Source organism: Schistocerca cancellata, chromosome 3, assembly GCF_023864275.1.
Source record: "Schistocerca cancellata isolate TAMUIC-IGC-003103 chromosome 3, iqSchCanc2.1, whole genome shotgun sequence".
NCBI lineage: Eukaryota > Metazoa > Arthropoda > Insecta > Orthoptera > Acrididae > Schistocerca > Schistocerca cancellata.
The window spans coordinates 700,218,129-700,240,026 of record NC_064628.1 but is presented as its reverse complement, the minus strand read 5'-3'; the positions used below and the strand labels follow the sequence as shown (position 1 = coordinate 700,240,026).

The 21,898-nt window shown below is 43.3% G+C and overlaps 1 protein-coding gene across 1 annotated transcript in view; it reads right to left on the bottom strand.

Annotated features, from left to right (window-relative positions):
• Nucleotides 1-1,924: 1,924 nt before the first annotated feature.
• The window catches only part of LOC126176961 (ketohexokinase-like), a 47,850-nt gene continuing 27,876 nt past the window's right edge, over nt 1,925-21,898 (bottom strand). Inside the window, exon 5 of the mRNA XM_049924170.1 lies at nt 1,925-2,470. Coding sequence (XP_049780127.1) covers nt 2,194-2,470 — 277 coding nt within the window. The 3' untranslated portion in view covers nt 1,925-2,193. The remainder of the gene's footprint in view (nt 2,471-21,898) is intronic.

Here is a 21,898-nt window from a genome sequence, read left to right as displayed (position 1 = left end):
GTAATGATGTTAATCTACTGAGTATGAGAAAGTGATGCTAAAATCAAGGAAGTAAAATAAATTTACAGTAATACTAGTGAAAAATGAATGCAAGCATTAATGGTACATACATTTCAACAATAACGATTTATCTGTTGCTTCTGAAGTCACGGGACAACGTAAAGACAGGAACGGTTTGTTTATTATCACATACTTCATTGTGTTCTCCAATTATGTCACAATTCCTGCAGATGACACATATTAATACACTAGTGACAGATTTATTTCATCTGCAAAAGCTAGGAGAGACACTACTGTTTCCTAGAGAAAACGCATATTCTTCCTTTGTGCTTACCCCTAAAAAATATTTGGATGTACAGAAGGTTTGTCAATATATGCCACATGAAATGCTGACACTATGAAAACATTAATAGAATGGCCTAGATACTTCTAAAGCCTAGACACAGACCGTGAATGATCAATTATTATTATTTTATGTGTCGTAAGTATTTTCTATTTTATTTAGGAAAGTACAACAGTATGTATACTTCTTTTTGGTGTTATGCATCATTTGATATGTAATAAAGAAAATTCATTACATAATGTAAAATAGAAAATTATCACATATTTTTAATCGCTTTGCAGAGTTCTAAATGTTGGGCACTTCTTAAAATAAAAGTATTTTAACAATTTTGCAAAAAGTCTGCGACAATGTTCCTTATTTTGTGCTTCTCTATTAAAATGTATTACGTTATTTTTTCCTTAAGCAACTTGCTAGGGTTATCATCAAAATGTCGTACTCTACATAGACTTTTCACTAGTCTAAAAACGTACTTTGTGCGACTCATTTGCTTTTACAAATAACCAATGTATTTCGAAATCACTAGCCAGCAGCCAAGTAAAGTTTTAATGAACACACTGATTCACATCGTGATCTCTTCAGTCGCTTTCACACAGGTATCACAGCACAAAACAGATTAATTTACTCAGCACTTGAGCTTCTTTCTTCGGATTCGTATTTGTCGCAAAACAATACCGGCTGCAGACGGAGTTGCTGCTATTAAAACGGACATCTTCAAAACAATAACAAAGTGCACTGGCTTCTTTGCAGGTGACTGGGATGAGACATGCAAACGTCTTGAGTAAGAGTCATGAATCTTTTTCTGTTTCTGAGTCAACAGCAAACGCACAGGTCCAAATGCACCTTTAGACTACGATGTGGGCAACATACTTTTATGTACCATGTAAATCATTAAGATAATAAAAGCCTTACGAACATATGATGAGCTCTGTAAAGACATTTATGGAAGTAGTCTGCCTTGGTTCAATGCTGGATATGGAGACCCACCTTTTTCTGTAAATGAGTGGTGTATCGATGTACTGAGATAAGTCGTGTGACCACTTCATGGTTCAAGTCGTTCTTGAATGTCAGTTGTATCGCGTCTTTATTTCACATATATCCTAAGTTGGTCTCTTGAAAGTGGGTGGATCCTTCCCAGACTTTTTCAATACAGGCCTGAGAAGGTTATCGAGTACTGAACCAGAGATCTTTGCATCGGTTTTCAGCAACGCTATTCAGCAGGCCACAGAGGCGAGAAGCTTTCACGTGACCTTAGCCTTCTGTCTTTCGCACAGGAATTCGAGTTCTTTATAAGTGACTGATGTGCCCCTAGTACCACGCTTCTACTCGTATTATCATAGATGGGTCTGGAATGAAAGGAAGTGAATTGGTTAACGGCGGATTCTAGGATACAGCATACCCTTCTCAGATTGGACTAAGAGGTCCATAAAGTTAATGTTCCCCATCTGGCAGACGGGCCACCAAGATGATTGTTTCATGTCATCACTCTATAAGAAATGGTAGAGATACCTGTGATTTAGTCCACTGCCTTCGTGCATGTCCGGAGAACATGAATTTGGTTCCACAATTTCTCCTACCCTTCTGCTGAAATATTGGCGGCAATTACTTTCTGCACAATCTGGTCTCAAACCTTTTATCTCAGGGTCGAACTATGCTGCAATATCATCTGTTCGCGACTTTAGCTATGATGTGTGATGGTAGGCCAGCGAAACAATTGCTAGACCTTAAAGCTCTGTAAATATAGCAAATTAATCTCGATGTAAATATCACAAATCTCTTTTCAGTCACTCGAATATGTACCGCCCAAATTGTAAAAGAGCTTCTCAGGGTCACCTACTCGCAACAAATATCGTCTAGTGTTGACAGCGTACACCTCGCTCCCTGAGAACGTCCCGAAGTCCGCGGTATCCGTGCATGCCGACCTTGGCTCCAGCAACTTGACAGGCGTAGTGCAGGCTGTGCTGGAGTGGATGGCCGCCAGACAGCGCTGACAGCAGCGCAGCGCAAAAGGTGTCTCCAGCGCCCAGCGTGTCCAGAACGCGCTCTGGAGGATAGGCGGGGACAAAAAAGACGCCCTCAGGACTTTTTGCAGCCGCTCCCTGCTCTCCCCATGGCACCACCAATGTTGCTCTGTAACAGGAAGACACATCCATAAATCAAGGAAAAATCATAGAAATGGGAATACTTCAACAATTTATTTGTTCAACGTCTGCATCAGATCATATGAGTTTAGGAGATCTACCAACATCCTTTTTCTTGCACAATCACATACAAAACTAATATTGAAGTCACCACACATAACTAATTTTTTGTATTTCCCATAAAGTAAACCAGGAACACTCTCTGGTTTGAGCATAAATGCTCTGAGGTCAGAGTTAGGGGACCTATTAACAACAAGAATTAGAAGCTTAGTTTCACTAAATTCAACTGCCCCTCCTGCGCGACATTCAAATATCTATTCAGTGCAGTGCTGTGATACGTCTATGTAAACCAGCATGTAGAAAACATAACACATCGTGAATAAAAGAATGAAACCCCATTTCCAGGCAAAGGTTTCACATCTGAAGTTGTCAGATAATTGAAAATTATGGAGTACATAAGTCAGGTTCAGGTGAGAAAACATGTTTTCACAAAGTATGATTACCTTGCAAAGCGATACAGTTTAGTATATTTTCTGTTAATGGCAGCGTTTATGAACTTAAACAAGTGGATGCCATTTTTTCTTCCAAAGCTGATCAACACGTTCCTGGAGCAGCCCAAACACTTCCAAAGAGATTTAGATTAGGTGATTGGGATGGCCACACCATTGCGTACAACTGTGAGAGAGATGAGCAGAATGAAGTAGAGGGTTACCCTATGACCCTACAACAAGCTTTTTGCGCAGGTCATATCGGTATGCATTGTAGGGGCTTCAAGAGGAGGGAAGGAGGAATAGATAGTGAGGGGGGTGATGAGGATGGGCAGAAAAGGGGGAGGAAGACATGGACAGGCAGAGAGATGGATATAGAGACATGGGGAGGAGGAGATAGAGAGACAGAATGTGTGGGGAAGATGGGATGTACTGATAGAGACAGAAGGATGAGGTATACAGAGAAAGAGGGCAAAGAGAAGATAGACAAAGAGAAGGGAAAGGAGGAGGTGGAGAGATAGAGAGAGTACAGGAAGAGATGGACAGAGACAGATGAGAGGAGGAGGTGAATAGAGCGAGGGGAGACGGAGTTCTGTCATGAGAGATTTGGGAGGATGAGTTTGGCAGATAGTGTGGGGAGGATGACACAGAGAGAGAGAGAATAGGGTGAAGATGACTGACACAGACAGATAGGAGAAGGAGGAGATGGACAGATATTGAAGGAGGAGTAGATGGTCATAGAGTAGGAGGTAAAGGACATGGACAGAGAAAGGAGGGAGGAGGAATTGAACAGAGAGTTGTGAAGATGAGATGGTCATGGAGAGGGCAAGGATGAGATGGAAAGAGATAGGGGAAATGGATACAGAGTGATGAAATTAGGATATAGAAAGACAGAAGAGGGAGAGAGAGACAAAGAAATGAGGGTAGAGGAGGAGGACAGATGTAGAAAGTGGGAGAGAGGAGATGTAAATGGAACATTGATATATATCATGGCGACAAAACATGTTAGTAGTCGACACAGAGGAAGGAGGGAGATGAGGAGATGGATAGTGAGAGGGAGATGAGGAGATGGACAGAGAAACAGAGGGAGGAGATGGACAGACAGGAAGGTGGGAGTAGGATAGAGAGGGAGGAGGAGATGTGGAGACAGGGAAGTGGGGAGGACAAGATGGACAGGTAGAAGTAGGAAGCTGAAGTGGACAGAGAGAGGCGGGGAGGAGATGGACAGGGAGCATATGGTGACGGGCAGGAAAGAGGGGGTGGAGGAGGTGGCAGTGGGAGACGGACAGAGAGAGATGGAAGGAGGTGATGGAGAGTATGATAAGAGATAGGAAGAGAGAGACAGAGACAGGCAAGAGGAGCAGATGCACAAAGAGGGAGAGAAGGAGGGGAAGGAGAAATAAAGGTGGGGAATGAGGTGGAGAGAGAGGGGGGAGAAGAAGCAAGACAGATAGGTAGGAGATACTAGGAGATGGAAAAAGAGAGATGGGGGAGGAAGAGGTGGTCAGATGGAGAAGTGGTAGGAGGAGATGCATAGAGACAGGTTCCCGCCTGAGATGGGCAGAGAGACGGGGAGGAAAAGATAGACAGAGGGTGAAGAAGAGATGGTCATAGAGAGTGATGAGATGGAACAGAGGTAGGGGAGATGGACATAGAGAGGTGGTGAGGAGAACATAGAGAGGCGATGGGGGGGGGGGAGGATGGACAGAGGGTTAGAGGTCAGGAAATGGATAGACATATGTACATGTATGAAATGGATCATGGCTACATATACTGTTTTGAAAAGACACCCCAACAGTCGATACAGTTTAAAGAGGGGGAGGAGGAGGAGGAGACAGCTAGTGACAGGGGGAGGATAAGATGGACTGAGGTTGAGGAGATAGACGTAGAGACAGAGGGAGGAGGAGATGGAGCGAGAGATGGGAGAGGAGGGGGAAGAGGAGTTGTCGTGAGAGATTGAAGATGAATTTGGCAGATATAGTGGGGAGGAGTTGGACAGAGGAGGGGGAAGGGACAGATGGATAAATAGAGGGAGAGAGGAGTAGGATATGGTTGGAGAGGGGTGAGTGTGAGATGGTCATAGAGAGGGGAAGGATGAGATGTACAGAGATAGGGATGGTGGACACAAAGAGTTAGGGAGAGAACGTACACAGACAGTGGAGAGGAAGATGGACAGAGACAGCGATGAGGAAAGTCATCACAGTTGGGAGTGCTTTGGACAGCTTTCAATCACAAAGCGCTATCGACTACTACATCAAAGCGATAACTGTCAACATAGCACCTTTTTCTCGTCGTGGTACTGTAAAGGCAGCTCATATTATTTCATTTACAATTACAGACTGGAATAAATAAAGACTGCACATCTCAGGACCGAGGAGGATGTAGACAGAGATGGAATATTTCGAATATTTGGAGTATATGGATCTAACGAGTACACGGGAAATGTAGTTGGGGGAAAGGCTAATATACAGAGTGGTCAGATAGTCTGAAAAGATTGTAAGAGTGTCGCAGAGTAGGTTGTGCTAAAAAATAAATGTTAAGAAAAAAATTCGATACGTTCCGCCATTTCCGAGTTAATTGGCCTTGAAATTAGCCGATCAGGCTGTTGCGTGTGTTTGAGCGTGTGTGTGTGTGTGTGTGTGTGTGTGTGTCTTGATAAGGGAGTGGCCGTCATGATTTTTTTTATTTTACGCGTCTGGTTCCGTAGGACCAAATTGAGGAGGAAATCCCCAAGGTCATAGAACGTGTCGGTGCATGAAATTACAATATAAAAGTAGTAACAGACAAAATAAATGGTTTATGAACCCAAAAAAAGACAAGTAAGTTCAAGTAAATTCAATCGACAATATAACATAGGAATAAGATTAATTTTTCAAGGAACTCCTCGACAGAATAGAAGGAGTGACCCGTGAAGAAACTCTTTAGTTTCGATCTGAAAGCGCGTGGATTACTGCTAAGATTTTTGGATTCTTGTGGTAGCTTATTGAAAATGGATGCCGCAGTATACTGCTCACCTTTCTGCAAAAGAGTCAAGGATGTGCGATCAGAATGCAGATTGGATTTCTGCCTAGTATTAACTGAATGAAAGCTGCTTATTCTTAGGAATAAGCTGATATTGTTAACAAGAAACGACAGCAAAGAATACATATATCGAGAACATTGTCAGAATACCCAGACTCGTGAACAGGGGTCGACAAGAGTTTCACGCACTTTCACCACGTATTGCCGGAACTGCCCTTTTCAGAGCCAAAAATATCCTTTTAGAATGGGAGGGAGTTATCCCAAAATATAATACCATACGACATAAGCGAATGAAAATAAGTAAAGTAGACTAATTTTCGTGTCGAACGATCACTCACTTCAGATACCGTTCGAATAGTAAAAATGGCAGCATTAAGTCTTTGAACAAGGTCTTGATCGTGGGCTTTCCACGACAGTTTACTATCTATCTGAACACTTAGAAATTTGAACTGTTCAGTTTCACTAATCATATGCCCATTTTGTGAAACTAAAACGTCGGGTTTCGTTTAATTGTGTGTTAGAAACAGTAAAAACTGAGTCTTGCTGTGATTTGGCGTTGGTTTATTTCCTACAATCCATGAACTTATGTCATGAACTGAACTATTTGAAATGGAGCCAATGTTGCACACACCATTCTTTACTACCTAGCTAGTGTCACAAGAAAATAGAGATATTTTAGAATTACCTGTAATCCTAGAGGGCGTATCATTTACATAAATAAGGAACAGGTGTGACCCCAACACTGATACCTGGGGCACCCCAAATTTAACCGTGCCCCACTCAGACCACACATCACAGACATTCTTAGCATTGTGAATAATGACCTTTTGCTGTCTGTTATTAAAGTAAAGGGTGAACCAATTGTGAGCAACTCTAGACCAATATTTTGTGATCAACACAATCAAACGCCTTAGTTAAATCAAGAAATATGCATATCCTTCGAAACCCTTGTTTAATCCATCCAGTACCTCACAGAAAAAAGAGAATATAGCATTTTCAGTTGTTAAACCACTTCGAAAGCCGAACTGTACATTTGACAGCAAATTATGTGATATAAAATGATCAATTATCCTTACATACACAGCCTTTTCAATAACTTTATCGAACACTAATGGCGTAGAAATAGGTCTAAAATTGTCTACATTATCCCTTCTCCCTTTTTATAAAGCGGCATTACTACTGTGTACTTTAATCGTTCCGGAAACTGACCATTCTTAAAGGAAAAATTACAAAGAAGGCTAAATACAAGGCTAACATGTGCAGCACAGTACTTTAATATTCTGCTAGGCACTCCATCGTATCCATGAGAGTACTTAGTCTTCAGTGAATTAATTATTGACTCAGTCCCTCCCTTGTCAGTATCACAGAGCAGTATTTCAGACATCAATCTCGGAAAGGCACTTCCCAAGAGAGTTATATGATTCCCTGTATAACGTAAATTATTATTTAATTCGTCAGCAATGCTCAAAAAGTGATTGTTAAATACTGTACACATAGATGACTTATCAGCAACAGAAATATTTTTACTACGAACTGACTGTAAATCGTCGACCTTGTGCTGTTGACCAGACACTTCCTTCACAACTGACCATATGATTTTAATTTTATCCTGTGAATTATTTGCACCACACACTCTTTGTCTTCCTAATATCATTTTGAGCACCGTTTGAAATGGGGTACTGTAGCTTGATTGTGACTACTTCTAACATTTTGATATAATTCCCGCTTTGTTCTACAAGATGTCCTTATCCCACTAGTCAGCCACCCGGGCTGCCTATTACTGCTAGTACCCCGTTTAGAGCGTTGTAATGGAAAGCAACTCTCAAAGAGCATGAGAAATTTGTTAATGAAAGCATTGCATTTATCATCTATGTTATCGGCACTATAAACATCCTGCCACTCTTGTTCCTTGACAAAGTTTAAAAAACTCTCTATTGCTGTTGGATTAACTTCCCTACACAGTTTGTAACCAAATATGACATTGGTTTGAGTACAAAAGCCTTTTAGTGCTAAAATTTGTGCATAATGGTCAGAAAGGCCATTCACCCCTTTCATTCAGAAATGAAGAATGAATAAAAATATTGTCTGTGGCTGTGCTGCTGTCCCCCTGCACCCTGGTTAGAAAAAACACAATCTGCACCAGATCATATGAGTTTAGGAGATCTACCAACATCCACTTTCTTGCACAATCACATACAAAATTAATATTGAAGTCACCACATACAACTTATTTTTGGTGCTTCCCATAAAGTAAACCAGGAACACTCTCTAGTTGGAGCATAAATGCTCTGAGGTCATAGTTAGGGGACCCATATACAACAAGAATTCAAAGTTTAGTTTCATTAAATTCAACTGCCCCTGCACAACATTCAAATATACACTCCTGGAAATTGAAACAAGAACACCGTGAATTCATTGTCCCAGGAAGGGGAAACTTTATTGACACATTCCTGGGGTCAGATACATCACATGATCACACTGACAGAACCACAGGCACACAGACACAGGCAACAGAGCATGCACAATGTCGGCACTAGTACAGTGTATATCCACCTTTCGCAGCAATGCAGGCTGTTATTCTCCCATGGAGACGATCGTAGAGATGCTGGATGTAGTCCTGTGGAACGGCTTGCCATGCCATTTCCACCTGGCGCCTCAGTTGGACCAGCGTTCGTGCTGGACGTACAGACCGCGTGAGACGACGCTTCATCCAGTCCCAAACATGCTCAATGGGGGACAGATCCGGAGATCTTGCTGGCCAGGGTAGTTGACTTACACCTTCTAGAGCACGTTGGGTGGCACGGGATACATGCGGACGTGCATTGTCCTGTTGGAACAGCAAGTTCCCTTGCCGGTCTAGGAATGGTAGAACGATGGGTTCGATGACGGTTTGGCTGTACCGTGCACTATTCAGTGTCCCCTAGACGATCACCAGTGGTGTACGGCCAGTGTAGGAGATCGCTCCCCACACCACGATGCCGGGTGTTGGCCCTGTGTGCCTCGGTCGTATGCAGTCCTGATTGTGGCGCTCACCTGCACGGCGCCAAACACGCATACGACCATCATTGGCACCAAGGCAGAAGCGACTGTCATCGCTGAAGACGACACGTCTCCATTCGTCCCTCCATTCACGCCTGTCGCGACACCACTGGAGGCGGGCTGCACGATGTTGGGGCGTGAGCGGAAGACGGCCTAACGGTGTGCGGGACCGTAGCCCAGCTTCATGGAGACGGTTGCGAATGGTCCTCGCCGATACCCCAGGAGCAACAGTGTCCCTAATTTGCTGGGAAGTGGCGGTGCGGTCCCCTACGGCACTGCGTAGGATCCTACGGTCTTGGCGTGCATCCGTGCGTCGCTGCGGTCCGGTCCCAGGTCGACGGGCACGTGCACCTTCCGCCGACCACTGGCGACAACATCGATGTACTGTGGAGACCTCACGCCCCACGTGTTGAGCAATTCGGCGGTACGTCCACCCGGCCTCCCGCATGCCCACTATACGCCCTCGCTCAAAGTCTGTCAACTGCACATACGGTTCACGTCCACACTGTCGCGGCATGCTACCAGTGTTAAAGACTGCGATGGAGCTCCGTATGCCACGGCAAACTGGCTGACACTGACGGCGGCGGTGCACAAATGCTGCGCAGCTAGCGCCATTCGACGGCCAACACCGCGGTTCCTGGTGTGTCCGCTGTGCCGTGTGTGTGATCATTGCTTGTACAACCCTCTCGCAGTGTCCGGAGCAAGTATGGTGGGTCTGACAAACCGGTGTCAATGTGTTCTTTTTTCCATTTCCAGGAGTGTATGTTCAGTGCTGTGCCTTGATACGTGTATGGACTCAAATGGAATACTGTTTTTTAAGTACATAGCCACTCCCCCACCCCGCAAGAAACTCCTTGAAAAACAGCCAGCTAATCTGTATCCTGGTAAAGGAAGCCTCTGAATTGTCAAATTATTTAAGTGGTGCTCCGATATATCAATAATGTCAGAGTCAACATCTATAAGCAGTTCACTAACTTTATCCCTAATACTCTTATATTTTGATGAAATACGCTATTTCGTTTTCGTTCGTCTTGAGTTGAACAGTGATAACGAGATAAGAGTCCTTAAAGCACTCGCACAGCAGAGCTCACGGTGTTTCGGTGTGAATTCGTCGGTGTGGTAAGAGCGGTGAGATACCCAGGGTGGCCATAGCGCACCACGGTTTCACAGCACTTATAGGACTTCGAATACTTTGTGTGCGCGAGGTGTACACTTGAAAATATTTCATGACTCTGAAGAAATGTGTGGGAGTGAGCTGTTGACTTTGAATTTGGGCAGTACTTTGAATTTTCAAGTCACTTTTAGAGACTGATTCCCTTGCGCTCAAGCGAACTTTATCGTTATTTAACTACGAGGGTCACTCCAAAAGAAATGCATACTATTTTTTTAAGATCCATCTTTTATTCTAGATGTTTGAAAGTTTTACAGTGTGTAGATACATCCTTTAGGAACAATATTTTCATTTCTCCACATAATTTCCATCTCTCTCAACTGCCCTACGCCATCTTGGAACCAGCGCCTGTATACCCGCACGGTAAAATTCTGGACCAACCTGTTGGAGCCACTGTTTGGCAGCGTGCACAAGGGAGTCATCATCTTCAAACCTTGTTCCACGAAGAGAGTTTTTCAGTTTCCCAAAGAGATGATAGTCACATGGAGCCAGGTCAGCACTGTTTCAGTGTTGTCCATCCGAGTTTTGTGATCGCTTCCGTGGTTTTTTGGCTGACATGAGGCCGTGCATTGTCGTGCAACAGCAAAACAGTATTCTGCAAACACTTCCTTCCCCTATACCAACGTAGCGTGACAATTCGTTCACTGTGATGCGTCTGTCAGCAGTCACCAATTCGTTAACTCTCTGCACATTGTGTGGAGTGTGTGCAGTACGAGGCTTGTCGCTGCGAGGACAATCATCAATATTGCCGTGCCCACTTTCATCACGTAACCTGCTTGCCCACCAATTAACTGTACTGCGATCGACAGCAGCATCTCCATACACCTTTTTCAACCTCTTGTGGATGTTTCCCACTGTCTCGTTTTCAAAGCACAGGAATTCTATAACAGCACATTGCTTCTGACGAACGTCAAGTGTAGCAGCCATCTTGAAGACATGATGTGACGGCGACACTCACGGGAACAGGTTGAACTACGTTTGAAAACAAGCGGGAAGGATGTATCTACACACTGTAAAAATTTCACACATGCAGAATGAAACCTGTATTTTTACAAAAATAGTGTGCATTTCTTTTTGAGTGACCCTCGTTTTTATAAGCAGCGGTGAACTTTACTAATTTCACTGGATGTTATGATTTCAGATTTTGTGACGAATTTGTTCTAGATTAGCCGCGATATTCTTGATGATTATCAACTTAAGATTACACTGCATATGTTAGAGAGCCACCTGCCTTGCCGCTGGTGGAGTGGCTTGCGTGCCTCAGCGATACAGACAGCCGTACAGCAGGTGCAACCAAAACGGGTATCTGATGAGAGACCAGGCAAACGTGTGATTCCTGAAGAGGGGCAGCAGCCTTTTCAGTAGTTGTAGGGGTAACAGTCTGGATGATCGACTGATCTGGCCTTGTAACATTAACCAAAACGGCCTTGCGAAAGGCTGACAGCAAGGGAAAACTGCAGTCGTAATGTTTCTCGAGAGTATGCAGCTCTACTGTGTGGTTAAATGATGATGGAATCCTGATGGGTAAGAAGTTCCAGTAGTAAAATAGTCCCCCATTCGGATCGCCGGACGGGGACTATTCAGGAGAATGTCATCATCAAGAGAAACAAAACTGGCGTTCTACGGATCGGAGAGTGAAACGATTAGATCCCTTAATCGCGCAGATACGTTAGAAAATTTGAAAACTGAAGCGGGTAGGTTGAAGTTCGATATAGTGGGCATTTGTGAAGTTCGGCTGCAGGAGGAACAAGACCTCTGGTGAAAGTGCCTATGGGATTATAAATACAAAATGAAATAGGGGTCATTCAGGAGTAGGTTTAATAATGAATAAGAAAATATGAATGTGGGTAAGCTACTATAAACAGCATAGTGACAGCACTATTGTAGCCAAGACGATGTAAAGCCAACACTCACCACGGTAGTACAAGTTTATATGGCAACCAGCACTGCGAACGATGAAGAGATTGAAGAAACGTATGATGAGATAAATGAAATTATTCAGGTAGTTAACGGAGACGAAAATTTAGTTGTGATGGAGGACAGGAATTCAGTAGTAGGAAAAGGAAGAGAAGCAAAAACTGTAGCTGAATATCGACTGAGGGAAAGAAATGAAAGAGGAATCTGCTGGTATAATTTTGCACAGAGCGTAATTTAATGATAACTGACAGTTTAAGAATCATGAAAGAAAGTTGTACACGTGGAAGAGACTTGGAGACACCGGAAGGTTTCAGATTGATTATATAATCGTAAGACAGACACTTCTAAACCAGCTTTTAAATTGTAAGACATTTCCAGAGGCAGATGTGGGTTCTGACCACAATTTATTGGTTATCAAATACAGATTAAAAGTTTAAAAATTGCAAAAAGGTAGGAAATTAACGAGACGGGACCCGGAAAGGTTAAAAGAACCGGAGACTTTTGAGAGTTCCAGAAGGAGCATTAGACAATGATTGACAAGAAAAGGGGGAAGGAATGCTCTAGAAGACCGGTGGGCAGCTGTGAGAGATGAAATAGTGAAGGTAGCAGTGGGTCAAATAGGTAAAAAGGCAAGACCTAATAGAAGTTGTTGGATTACACAGGAGATATTTAACTGATGAAAGCTGAAAGTGTAACAGTAAATGATTCTGGCAAAAGGGAATAGAAACGTCTAAAAATGAGATTGACAGGAAGTGGAAAAGGCTTAGCAGAAAAGGCTAGAGAACTAATTTAAGGATTTAGAAGCATATTTCACTAGGGGAAAGATAGATACCGCCTACAGGAAAATTATGAGGCCTTTGGAGGAAAGAGAAGCAGATGTATGAATATCAAGAGCTTAGATGGAAAACCAGTCCCAAGTAAAGAAGGGATAACAGGAAGGTGGAATGAATATATAGACTGTCTATACAAGAGAGATGAACTTGAAGACAACATTATAGAAATGGAAGAGGATGTAGATGAAGATGAGATGCGGAATGTGATACTGCGAGAAGAATATGGGATATCTAAGTTAAAACAAGGATTCAGGGAGTCGGCGACATTTCATCAGAATTACTGACAGCCTTGGGAGAGCCGGTCATGACAAAACTCTTCCATCTGGTGTGCAAGATTTATGAGACAGGCGAAATACCCTCAGACTTTAAGAAGAATGTAATAATTCCAATTCCAGAGAAAGCACTGACTGGAATATTCTCACTGAACCTCTGAAGGTAGCAGCGCTAAAATAAGGGAACAAAAGGATATTTACAACTTGTGCAGTAACGAGATGGCAGTTATAAGAGTCGAAGGGTATGAAAGGGAAGCAATGGTTGAGAAGGGAGTGAGATACGGTTTTAGCCTATCACCAATGTTACTCAGTCTGTATATTGAGCAAGCAGTAAAGGAAAAAAAATAGGGTATGAATTAAAGTCCAGGAAGAAGAAATAAAAACTTTAAGACTTTTTTGCCGATGGCATTGTAACTCTTGTCAGAGACGGCCAAGGACGTGGAAGAGCAATTGAATGGAATGGACAGTGCCATGAAAGGAGGGTATAAGATGAACATCAACAAAATCAAAACAAAAATAATGGAATGTAGTAGAATTAAATCAGGTGATACCGAGAGAATTAGAACAGGGAACGAGAAACTTAAAGTAGTAGATGAGTTTTGTTACTCGGGCAGCAGAATAACTTACGATAGCCGAAGTAGAGAGGATATAAAATGTAGACTAGCAATGTCAAGAAAATCGTTTCTGAAGAAGAGAAATTTGTTAACATTGAATATAGATTTAAGTGGCAGGAATTCTTTTATGAAATATTAGAATGGAATGCAACCATGTATGGAAGTGAAACATGGATGATAAACAGTTTAGACAAGAAGAGAATAGAAGCTTTCGAAATGTGGTGCTACAGAAGAATGCTGAAGATTAGGTGGGTAGATCACGTAACTAATGAGGAGGTACTGAATAAATTGGGGAGAAGAGAAATTTGTGGCACAATCTAACTAGAAGAAGAGATTGGTTGTTAGGACAAATTCGGAGATATCAAGGGATCACCATTTTAGTAATGAAGCGAAGTTTAAAAATCGTAGAGGCAGATCAAGATATGAATGCAGTAGGCAGATTCAGAAGGACGTAGATTGAAATATTTATTCGGAGATGAAGAGGCTGCTCAGGATAGAGTAGCACTGAGAGCTGCATCAAATTTTAACAACGTTAGAGGAATTTCTTATCAGCGCACTCTGAGATTTTGCTACTGCTTAACGAGGAAGTTAATTAAAGCACGACTTTATGTACCTATTCCACGCCTGCTACGTCCGCCCCTGGTAGCTGAGTGGTCAGCGAGACGGAATGTCATACTTAACGGCCCGGGTTCGATTCCCGACTGGGTCGGTGATTTTCTCCGCTCAGGGACTCAGCATCGTCATTTCATCCCCATCGACACGCAAGTCGCCGAAGTGGCGTCAATTCGAACGACTTGCACCAGGCGAACGGTCTATCCGACGGGAGGCCCTAGCCACGCTGCATTTCCTTTTACGCATGCTGTTGCCTGTAAATGCCCTGGCTGCACTACGTAACAACAATCGTGCTATTGGCTTTTTATTATACAACTTATTTATGAATTTTGCTGTAAATTTTCTCGTTGTAAGGCAACGATTCGTATTGTTACATGCATATTTCTGAAGTAAACATTTCGCTCAAACTTCGAATCATCTACATCTACATCTACATCATCTACATCTACATCTACATGACTACTCTGCAATTCACATTTAAGTGCTTGGCAGAGGGTTCATCGAACCGCAATCACACTCTCTCTCTACCATTCCACTCCCGAACAGCGCGCGGGAAAAACGAACACCTAAATCTTTCTGTTCGAGCTCTGATTTCTCTTATTTTATTTTGATGATCATTCCTACCTATGTAGCTTGGGCTCAACAAAATATTTTCGCATTCGGATGAGAAAGTTGGTGACTGAAATTTCGTAAATAGATCTCGCCGCGACGAAAAACGTCTTTGCTTTAATGACTTCCATCCCAACTCGCGTACCATATCTGCCACACTCTCTCCCCTAATACGTGATAATACAAAACGAGCTGCCCTTTCTTGCACCCTTTCGATGTCCTCCCTCAATCCCACCTGGTAAGGATCCCACACCGCGCAGCAATATTCTAACAGAGGACGAACGAGTGTAGTGTAAGCTGTCTCTTTAGTGGACTTCTTGCATCTTCTAAGTGTCCTGCCAATGAAACGCACTATGTGGTCTTTCCAACTGAAGTTGTTCGTAATTTTTACACCCAGGTACTTAGTTGAATTGACAGATTTGAGAATTGTACTATTTATCGAGTAATCGAATTCCAACGGATTTCTTTTGGAACTCATGTGGATCACCTCACACTTTTCGTTATTTAGCGTCAACTGCCACATGCCACACCATACAGCAATCTTTTCTAAATCGCTTTGCAACTGATACTGGTCTTCGGATGACCTTACTAGACGGTAAATTACAGCATCATCTGCGAACAACCTAAGAGAACTGTTCAGATTGTCACCCAGGTCATTTATATAGATCAGGAACAGCAGAGGTCCCAGGACGCTTCCCTGGGGAACACCTGATATCACTTCAGTTTTATATCGTTCATATTACTATCGTTCCGTAAATTGTTGTTCTTCTATTAAATGGCTTGATGCATTATTACGGTATATTAATAATTTTTACTTATGGACCGTCTGACAGCAACTGACAGCTTTAAAACAAGCGTTCTGTGCATAGTGTTGTGGGATGGCGAAAAAAACCGCAAATTGGCGTTCATAAGAAGAAGAACAACACCAAAAATGCAACAGGAGCGTAATATGTAGGAAATTGTCCACGCAACCTGCCACTGATGACGCCTTGCAGAAAATAAAGGCGAAACGCGTATGGCACTAAAATTGTGTTTTATTCAGTTGCTGTCAGACGGTCCATAAGTAAAAATTATTAATATACCGTAATATTGCGCGCAACTGAGGAGGACAGACTATAAAATTTGAAGGCTTGATGCATACTTGTGTTAAGCTTTGGGCTTAAAAGCAAAGGTGACCTGCCACCACCTACAGACTTCAACGAGCCGTGCAAAAGTTAAGGTCTTGCAGTGCCCACGTTAGTTATCACGTTTTTCCCTATCATTATTGAGTCTGACTCGATTGTCACAATTGTGATACAAGCACATGACATATGGAATCTAATTGAGATCCCCTGTTGATAGCACTCATTACTTCGTGTGAGTAAAGAGCGACGTGTGTTTCACAGGAGTGATATTTCCTGCTGGCTTTGTGTCAATAGATCATTTTCCGCGAGGTATTTCATAATGTTCGAACACAGTTTGTACTCCAAAATCATACTGCAAGTCGATGTATGTGATAGAGGTTTACAGCTCATCATATTACTTCTACTATCTTTCTTGTGTGTTGCTGTGACTTGTGCTACTTTCCAGTCTTTAGGTACGGACCTTCCGTGGTGTCAGCGGTTGTATCTGATTACTAAATGGAACTATTTCGTCTGCATACTGCCAACGGCACCTAATTTGTGTACTATCTGAACCAGAAGATTTGGCTTTATTGAGTGAGTTAAGTTGCTCACTACGCACAGGGTATCTACTTGTAAATTATTCCGCACTAAAATTCGAGCTTCTGCGAGACATTGCCAATCCTGGAGATTTTGAAGTCTCAATATCTGGAATCCTTTTGTCGTCGTTTCTGCAAGAGCTTTCTAGTCTGTTTTGTGTACCATGGGGGATCAGTTCCGTTTCATATTAATTTATTTGGTATAAATCTCTCCATTAGAACTACTGACGGCCCTGGGAGAGCCAGTCCTGACAAAACTCCCTACCACCTGGTGAGCAAGATGTATGAGACAGGCGAAATACCCTCAGACTTCAAGAAGAATATAATAATTCAAATCCCAAAGAAAGCAGGTGTTGACAGGTGTGAAAATTACCGAACTATCAGTTTAATAAGTCACAGCTGCAAAATACTAACGCGAATTCTTTACAGACGAATGGAAAAACTAGTAGAAGCCGACCTCGGGGAAGATCAGTTTGAATTCCGTAGAAATGTTGGAACACGTGAGGCAATACTGACCTTACGACTTATCTTAGAAGAAAGATTCAGGAAAGGCAAACCTACGTTTCTAGCATTTGTAGACTTAGAGAAAGCTTTTGACAATGTTGACTGGAACACTCTCTTTCAAATTCTAATGGTGGCAAAGGTAAAATACAGGGAGCGAAAAGCTATTTACAATTTGTACAGAAACCAGATGGCAGTTATAAGAGTCGAGGGACATGAAAGGGAAGCAGTGGTTGGGAATGGAGTGAGACAGGGTTGTAGCCTCTCCCCGATGTTATTCAATCTGTATATTGAGCAAGCAGTAAAGGAAACAAAAGAAAAATTCGGAGTAGGAATTAAAATCCATGGAGAAGAAATAAAAACTTTGAGGTTCGCCCATGACATTGTAATTCTATCAGAGACAGCAAAAGACTTGGAAGAGCAGTTGAACGGAATGGACAGTGTCTTGAAAGGAGGATATAATATGAACATCAACAAAAGCAAAACGAGGATAATGGAATGTGTTCGAATTAAATCGGGTGATGCTGAGGGAATTAGATTAGGAAATGAGACACTTAAAGTAGTAAAGGAGTTTTGCTATTTGGGGAGCAAAATAACTGATGATGGTCGAAGTAGAGAAGTTATAAAATGTAGACTGGCAATGGCAAGGAAAGCGTTTCTGAAGAAGAGAAATTTGTTAACATCGAGTATAGATTTAAGTGTCAGGAAGTCGTTTCTGAAAGTATTTGTATGGAGTGTTCGAAAATGGTTCAAATGGCTCTGAGCGCTATGGGACTTAACATCTATGGTCATCAGTCCCCTAGAACTTAGAACTACTTAAACCTAACTAACCTAAGGACAGCACACAACACCCAGCCATCACAAGGCAGAGAAAATCCCTGACCCCGCCGGGAATCGAACCCGGGACCCCGTGGTCGGGAAGCGAGAACGCCACCGCGAGACCACGAGCTGCGGACGTGTATGGAGTGTAGCCATGTATGGAAGTGAAACGTGGACGATAAATAGTTTGGACAAGAAGAGAATAGAAACTTTCGAAATGTGGTGCTACAGAAGAATGCTGAAGATTAGATGGATAGATCACATAATTAATGAGGAAGTATTGAATAGAATTGGGGAGAAGAGGAGTATGTGGCACAACTTGACAAAAAGAAGGGACCGGTTAGTAGGACATGTTCTGAGGCATCAAGGGATCACAAATTTAGCATAGGAGGGCAGCGTGGAGGGTAAAAATCGTAGAGGGAGACCAAGAGATGAATACACTAAGCAGATTATGAAGGATGTGGGTTGCAGTAAGTACTGGGAGATGAAGAAGCTTGCACGGGATAGGGTAGCATGGAGAGCTGCATCAAAGCAGTCTCAGGACTGAAGACAACAACAACAACAAATCTCTCAGTTTCCTCGAGTTCAAGCAACATGTGGTTTACGGATAGATAGTTGGTTTGGATAGAATGGAGCCTGTCTCTTAGAAAGTGGTCAAGTAAACTGTTATCTACCTTTTTGAAATGGACATACACTCCTGGAAATGGAAAAAAGAACACATTGACACCGGTGTGTCAGACCCACCATACTTGCTCCGGACACTGCGAGAGGGTTGTACAAGCAATGATCACACGCACGGCACAGCGGACACACCAGGAACCGCGGTGTTGGCCGTCGAATGGCGCTAGCTGCGCAGCATTTGTGCACCGCCGCCGTCAGTGTCAGCCAGTTTGCCGTGGCATACGGAGCTCCATCGCAGTCTTTAACACTGGTAGCATGCCGCGACAGCGTGGACGTGAACCGTATGTGCAGTTGACAGACTTTGAGCGAGGGCGTATAGTGGGCATGCGGGAGGCCGGGTGGACGTACCGCCGAATTGCTCAACACGTGGGGCGTGAGGTCTCCACAGTACATCGATGTTGTCGCCAGTGGTCGGCGGAAGGTGCACGTGCCCGTCGACCTGGGACCGGACCGCAGCGACGCACGGATGCACGCCAAGACCGTAGGATCCTACGCAGTGCCGTAGGGGACCGCACCGCCACTTCCCAGCAAAATAGGGACACTGTTGCTCCTGGGGTATCGGCGAGGACCATTCGCAACCGTCTCCATGAAGCTGGGCTACGGTCCCGCACACCGTTAGGCCGTCTTCCGCTCACGCCCCAACATCGTGCAGCCCGCCTCCAGTGGTGTCGCGACAGGCGTGAATGGAGGGACGAATGGAGACGTGTCGTCTTCAGCGATGACAGTCGCTTCTGCCTTGGTGCCCATGATGGTCGTATGCGTGTTTGGCGCCGTGCAGGTGAGCGCCATAATCAGGACTGCATACGACCGAGGCACACAGGGCCAACACCCGGCATCGGTGTGGGGAGCGATCTCCTACACTGGCCGTACACCACTGGTGATCGTCGAGGGGACACTGAATAGTGCACGGTACATCCAAACCGTCATCGAACCCATCGTTCTACCATTCCTAGACCGGCAAGGGAACTTGCTGTTCCAACAGGACAATGCACGTCCGCATGTATCCCGTGCCACCCAACGTGCTCTAGAAGGTGTAAGTCAACTACCCTGGCCAGCAAGATCTCCGGATCTGTCCCCCATTGAGCATGTTTGGGACTGGATGAAGCGTCGTCTCACGCGGTCTGCACGTCCAGCACGAACGCTGGTCCAACTGAGGCGCCAGGTGGAAATGGCATGGCAAGCCGTTCCACAGGACTACATCCAGCATCTCTACGATCGTCTCCATAGGAGAATAGCAGCCTGCATTGCTGCGAAAGGTGGATATACACTGTACTAGTGCCGACATTGTGCATGCTCTGTTGCCTGTGTCTATGTGCCTGTGGTTCTGTCAGTGTGATCATGTGATGTATCTGACCCCAGGAATGTGTCAATAAAGTTTCCCCTTCCTGGGACAAAGAATTCACGGTGTTCTTATTTCAATTTCCAGGAGTGTATTTTGCGTTTCTTTTTGCTGGATTTGGATGTTACGGTATTCCTTCGCGCTAGAACGAACTTGTTGGTCACTAATCCCTGTACCCGTCATGACACCTTCTATTCGCTCAGAATTAATTGCTGCTAAGGGGTCTGGTGTGTTATCTAAATCATTTACACTTCATGTTATCTATTCCATCTGACTTATTTGATCGTAAGTCTTCTAAGGGTCTTTTAAACTCTGACTCTAATACAGAATCCCCTAAGTCTTCTATATGAACTCCCATTTCTTCGTCTATTACGCCATCAGACAGTTCATCCCCTTCATAGAGGCCTTCAGTGCACTTCTTCCACCTACCCGCTCTCATCTCTGCGTTAAACAGCGAATTCCAATTGCACACTTAATGTTGCTGCCCCTGCTTTTGATTTCACATTTAGATATGATGCATCAGTCCTTCCGATGACCACTTCTTTTTCTACTTCTTCATATTTTCATGGTGCCATTTCACTTTTTCTTTCCTGCACTTCCTATTTATTTCGTTCCTAAGTGATTTATATTTCCGTAATTCCGGTTTTCTGTGGACGTTTTTGTACTCACTTCTTTCGTTGATCAATTGAAATCTTTCTTCCGTACCCAAGGTTTCACTTCCCTTGTACCTATGTTTGTCTGTCCAGTCTCTGTGGTTGCCCTTTTTAGAGCTGCCAGTTCCCTTCAACAGTATTATCTGTTTCGATATTAATTATCGTACCCTTAGAGAACTTGGAATACATGTCAACATTCCTCTGTTCTTCTGTAACCTACTTCTTTCCACACGGACTCTTCTGAACAATTCTTTTAAACTTCTGTTTGCTCTTCATCATTACGAAATTGTGACCCGAGTTTAAATCTGCTCCTATATACGCCTTAGAATCGAATATCTGACGTCGAATCTCTGTCTAAACCTGACATTATTCATCTGGAATCTTTCTGTGTGTCTGGGCCTTTTCCAAGTACACCTTCTCCTTTTGTAATTTTAGAACAGTGTATTGTCTATTACTAGCTGAAATTTGTTTAGTAATCAATTAGCCTTTCTCACATAGCACTGTTTTCTATGCTTTCCCTGCTACCGTATACCAGTCTCCCATAATTATTAGGTTTACCGTCCCCCTTTATATATTGAATTATCCGATCACTGTGTTCGTATGCTTTTTGTGTCTCATCATCTTCCAATTGTGGCATCGGCACATGCACCTCAACTACTGCATTTGGCGTTGGTTTACTGTTGATTCAGATGAAAACAACTCTATTACTGAGATGCTTTGACTAAGTCATTCTCCCTGCCATCCTACTAATAACTAAGCCTACTTCTGATGTACCATTTTCTGCTGCTACTGTTTTTACCATATATTCGCCTGACATGAAATCTTTACTTCCTTTCCATTTCAATTCACTGACTCCTATAACATCTAGATTGAGCCTTCGCGTTTCCCTTTTCAGACTTGCTAGCTTCTCTATCACCTCCAAACATATGACATTCCACAGCCCGATTTGCAAAATCCTAATCTTTCGTTGGCTATTCAGACTCTTTCCGAGCGTTACCTTCTCCTTGGCTGCCCGTCCAGACTATTTGGAATTTGCTAATGAATAGATCATCGCCACACTTTTTCAACTACATGCCATATCTCCTTTGGATACACGTTATCTTTCTTTAATGCAGCCGTTTCCATTGCCTACTGCATGTTCTTGCTGTT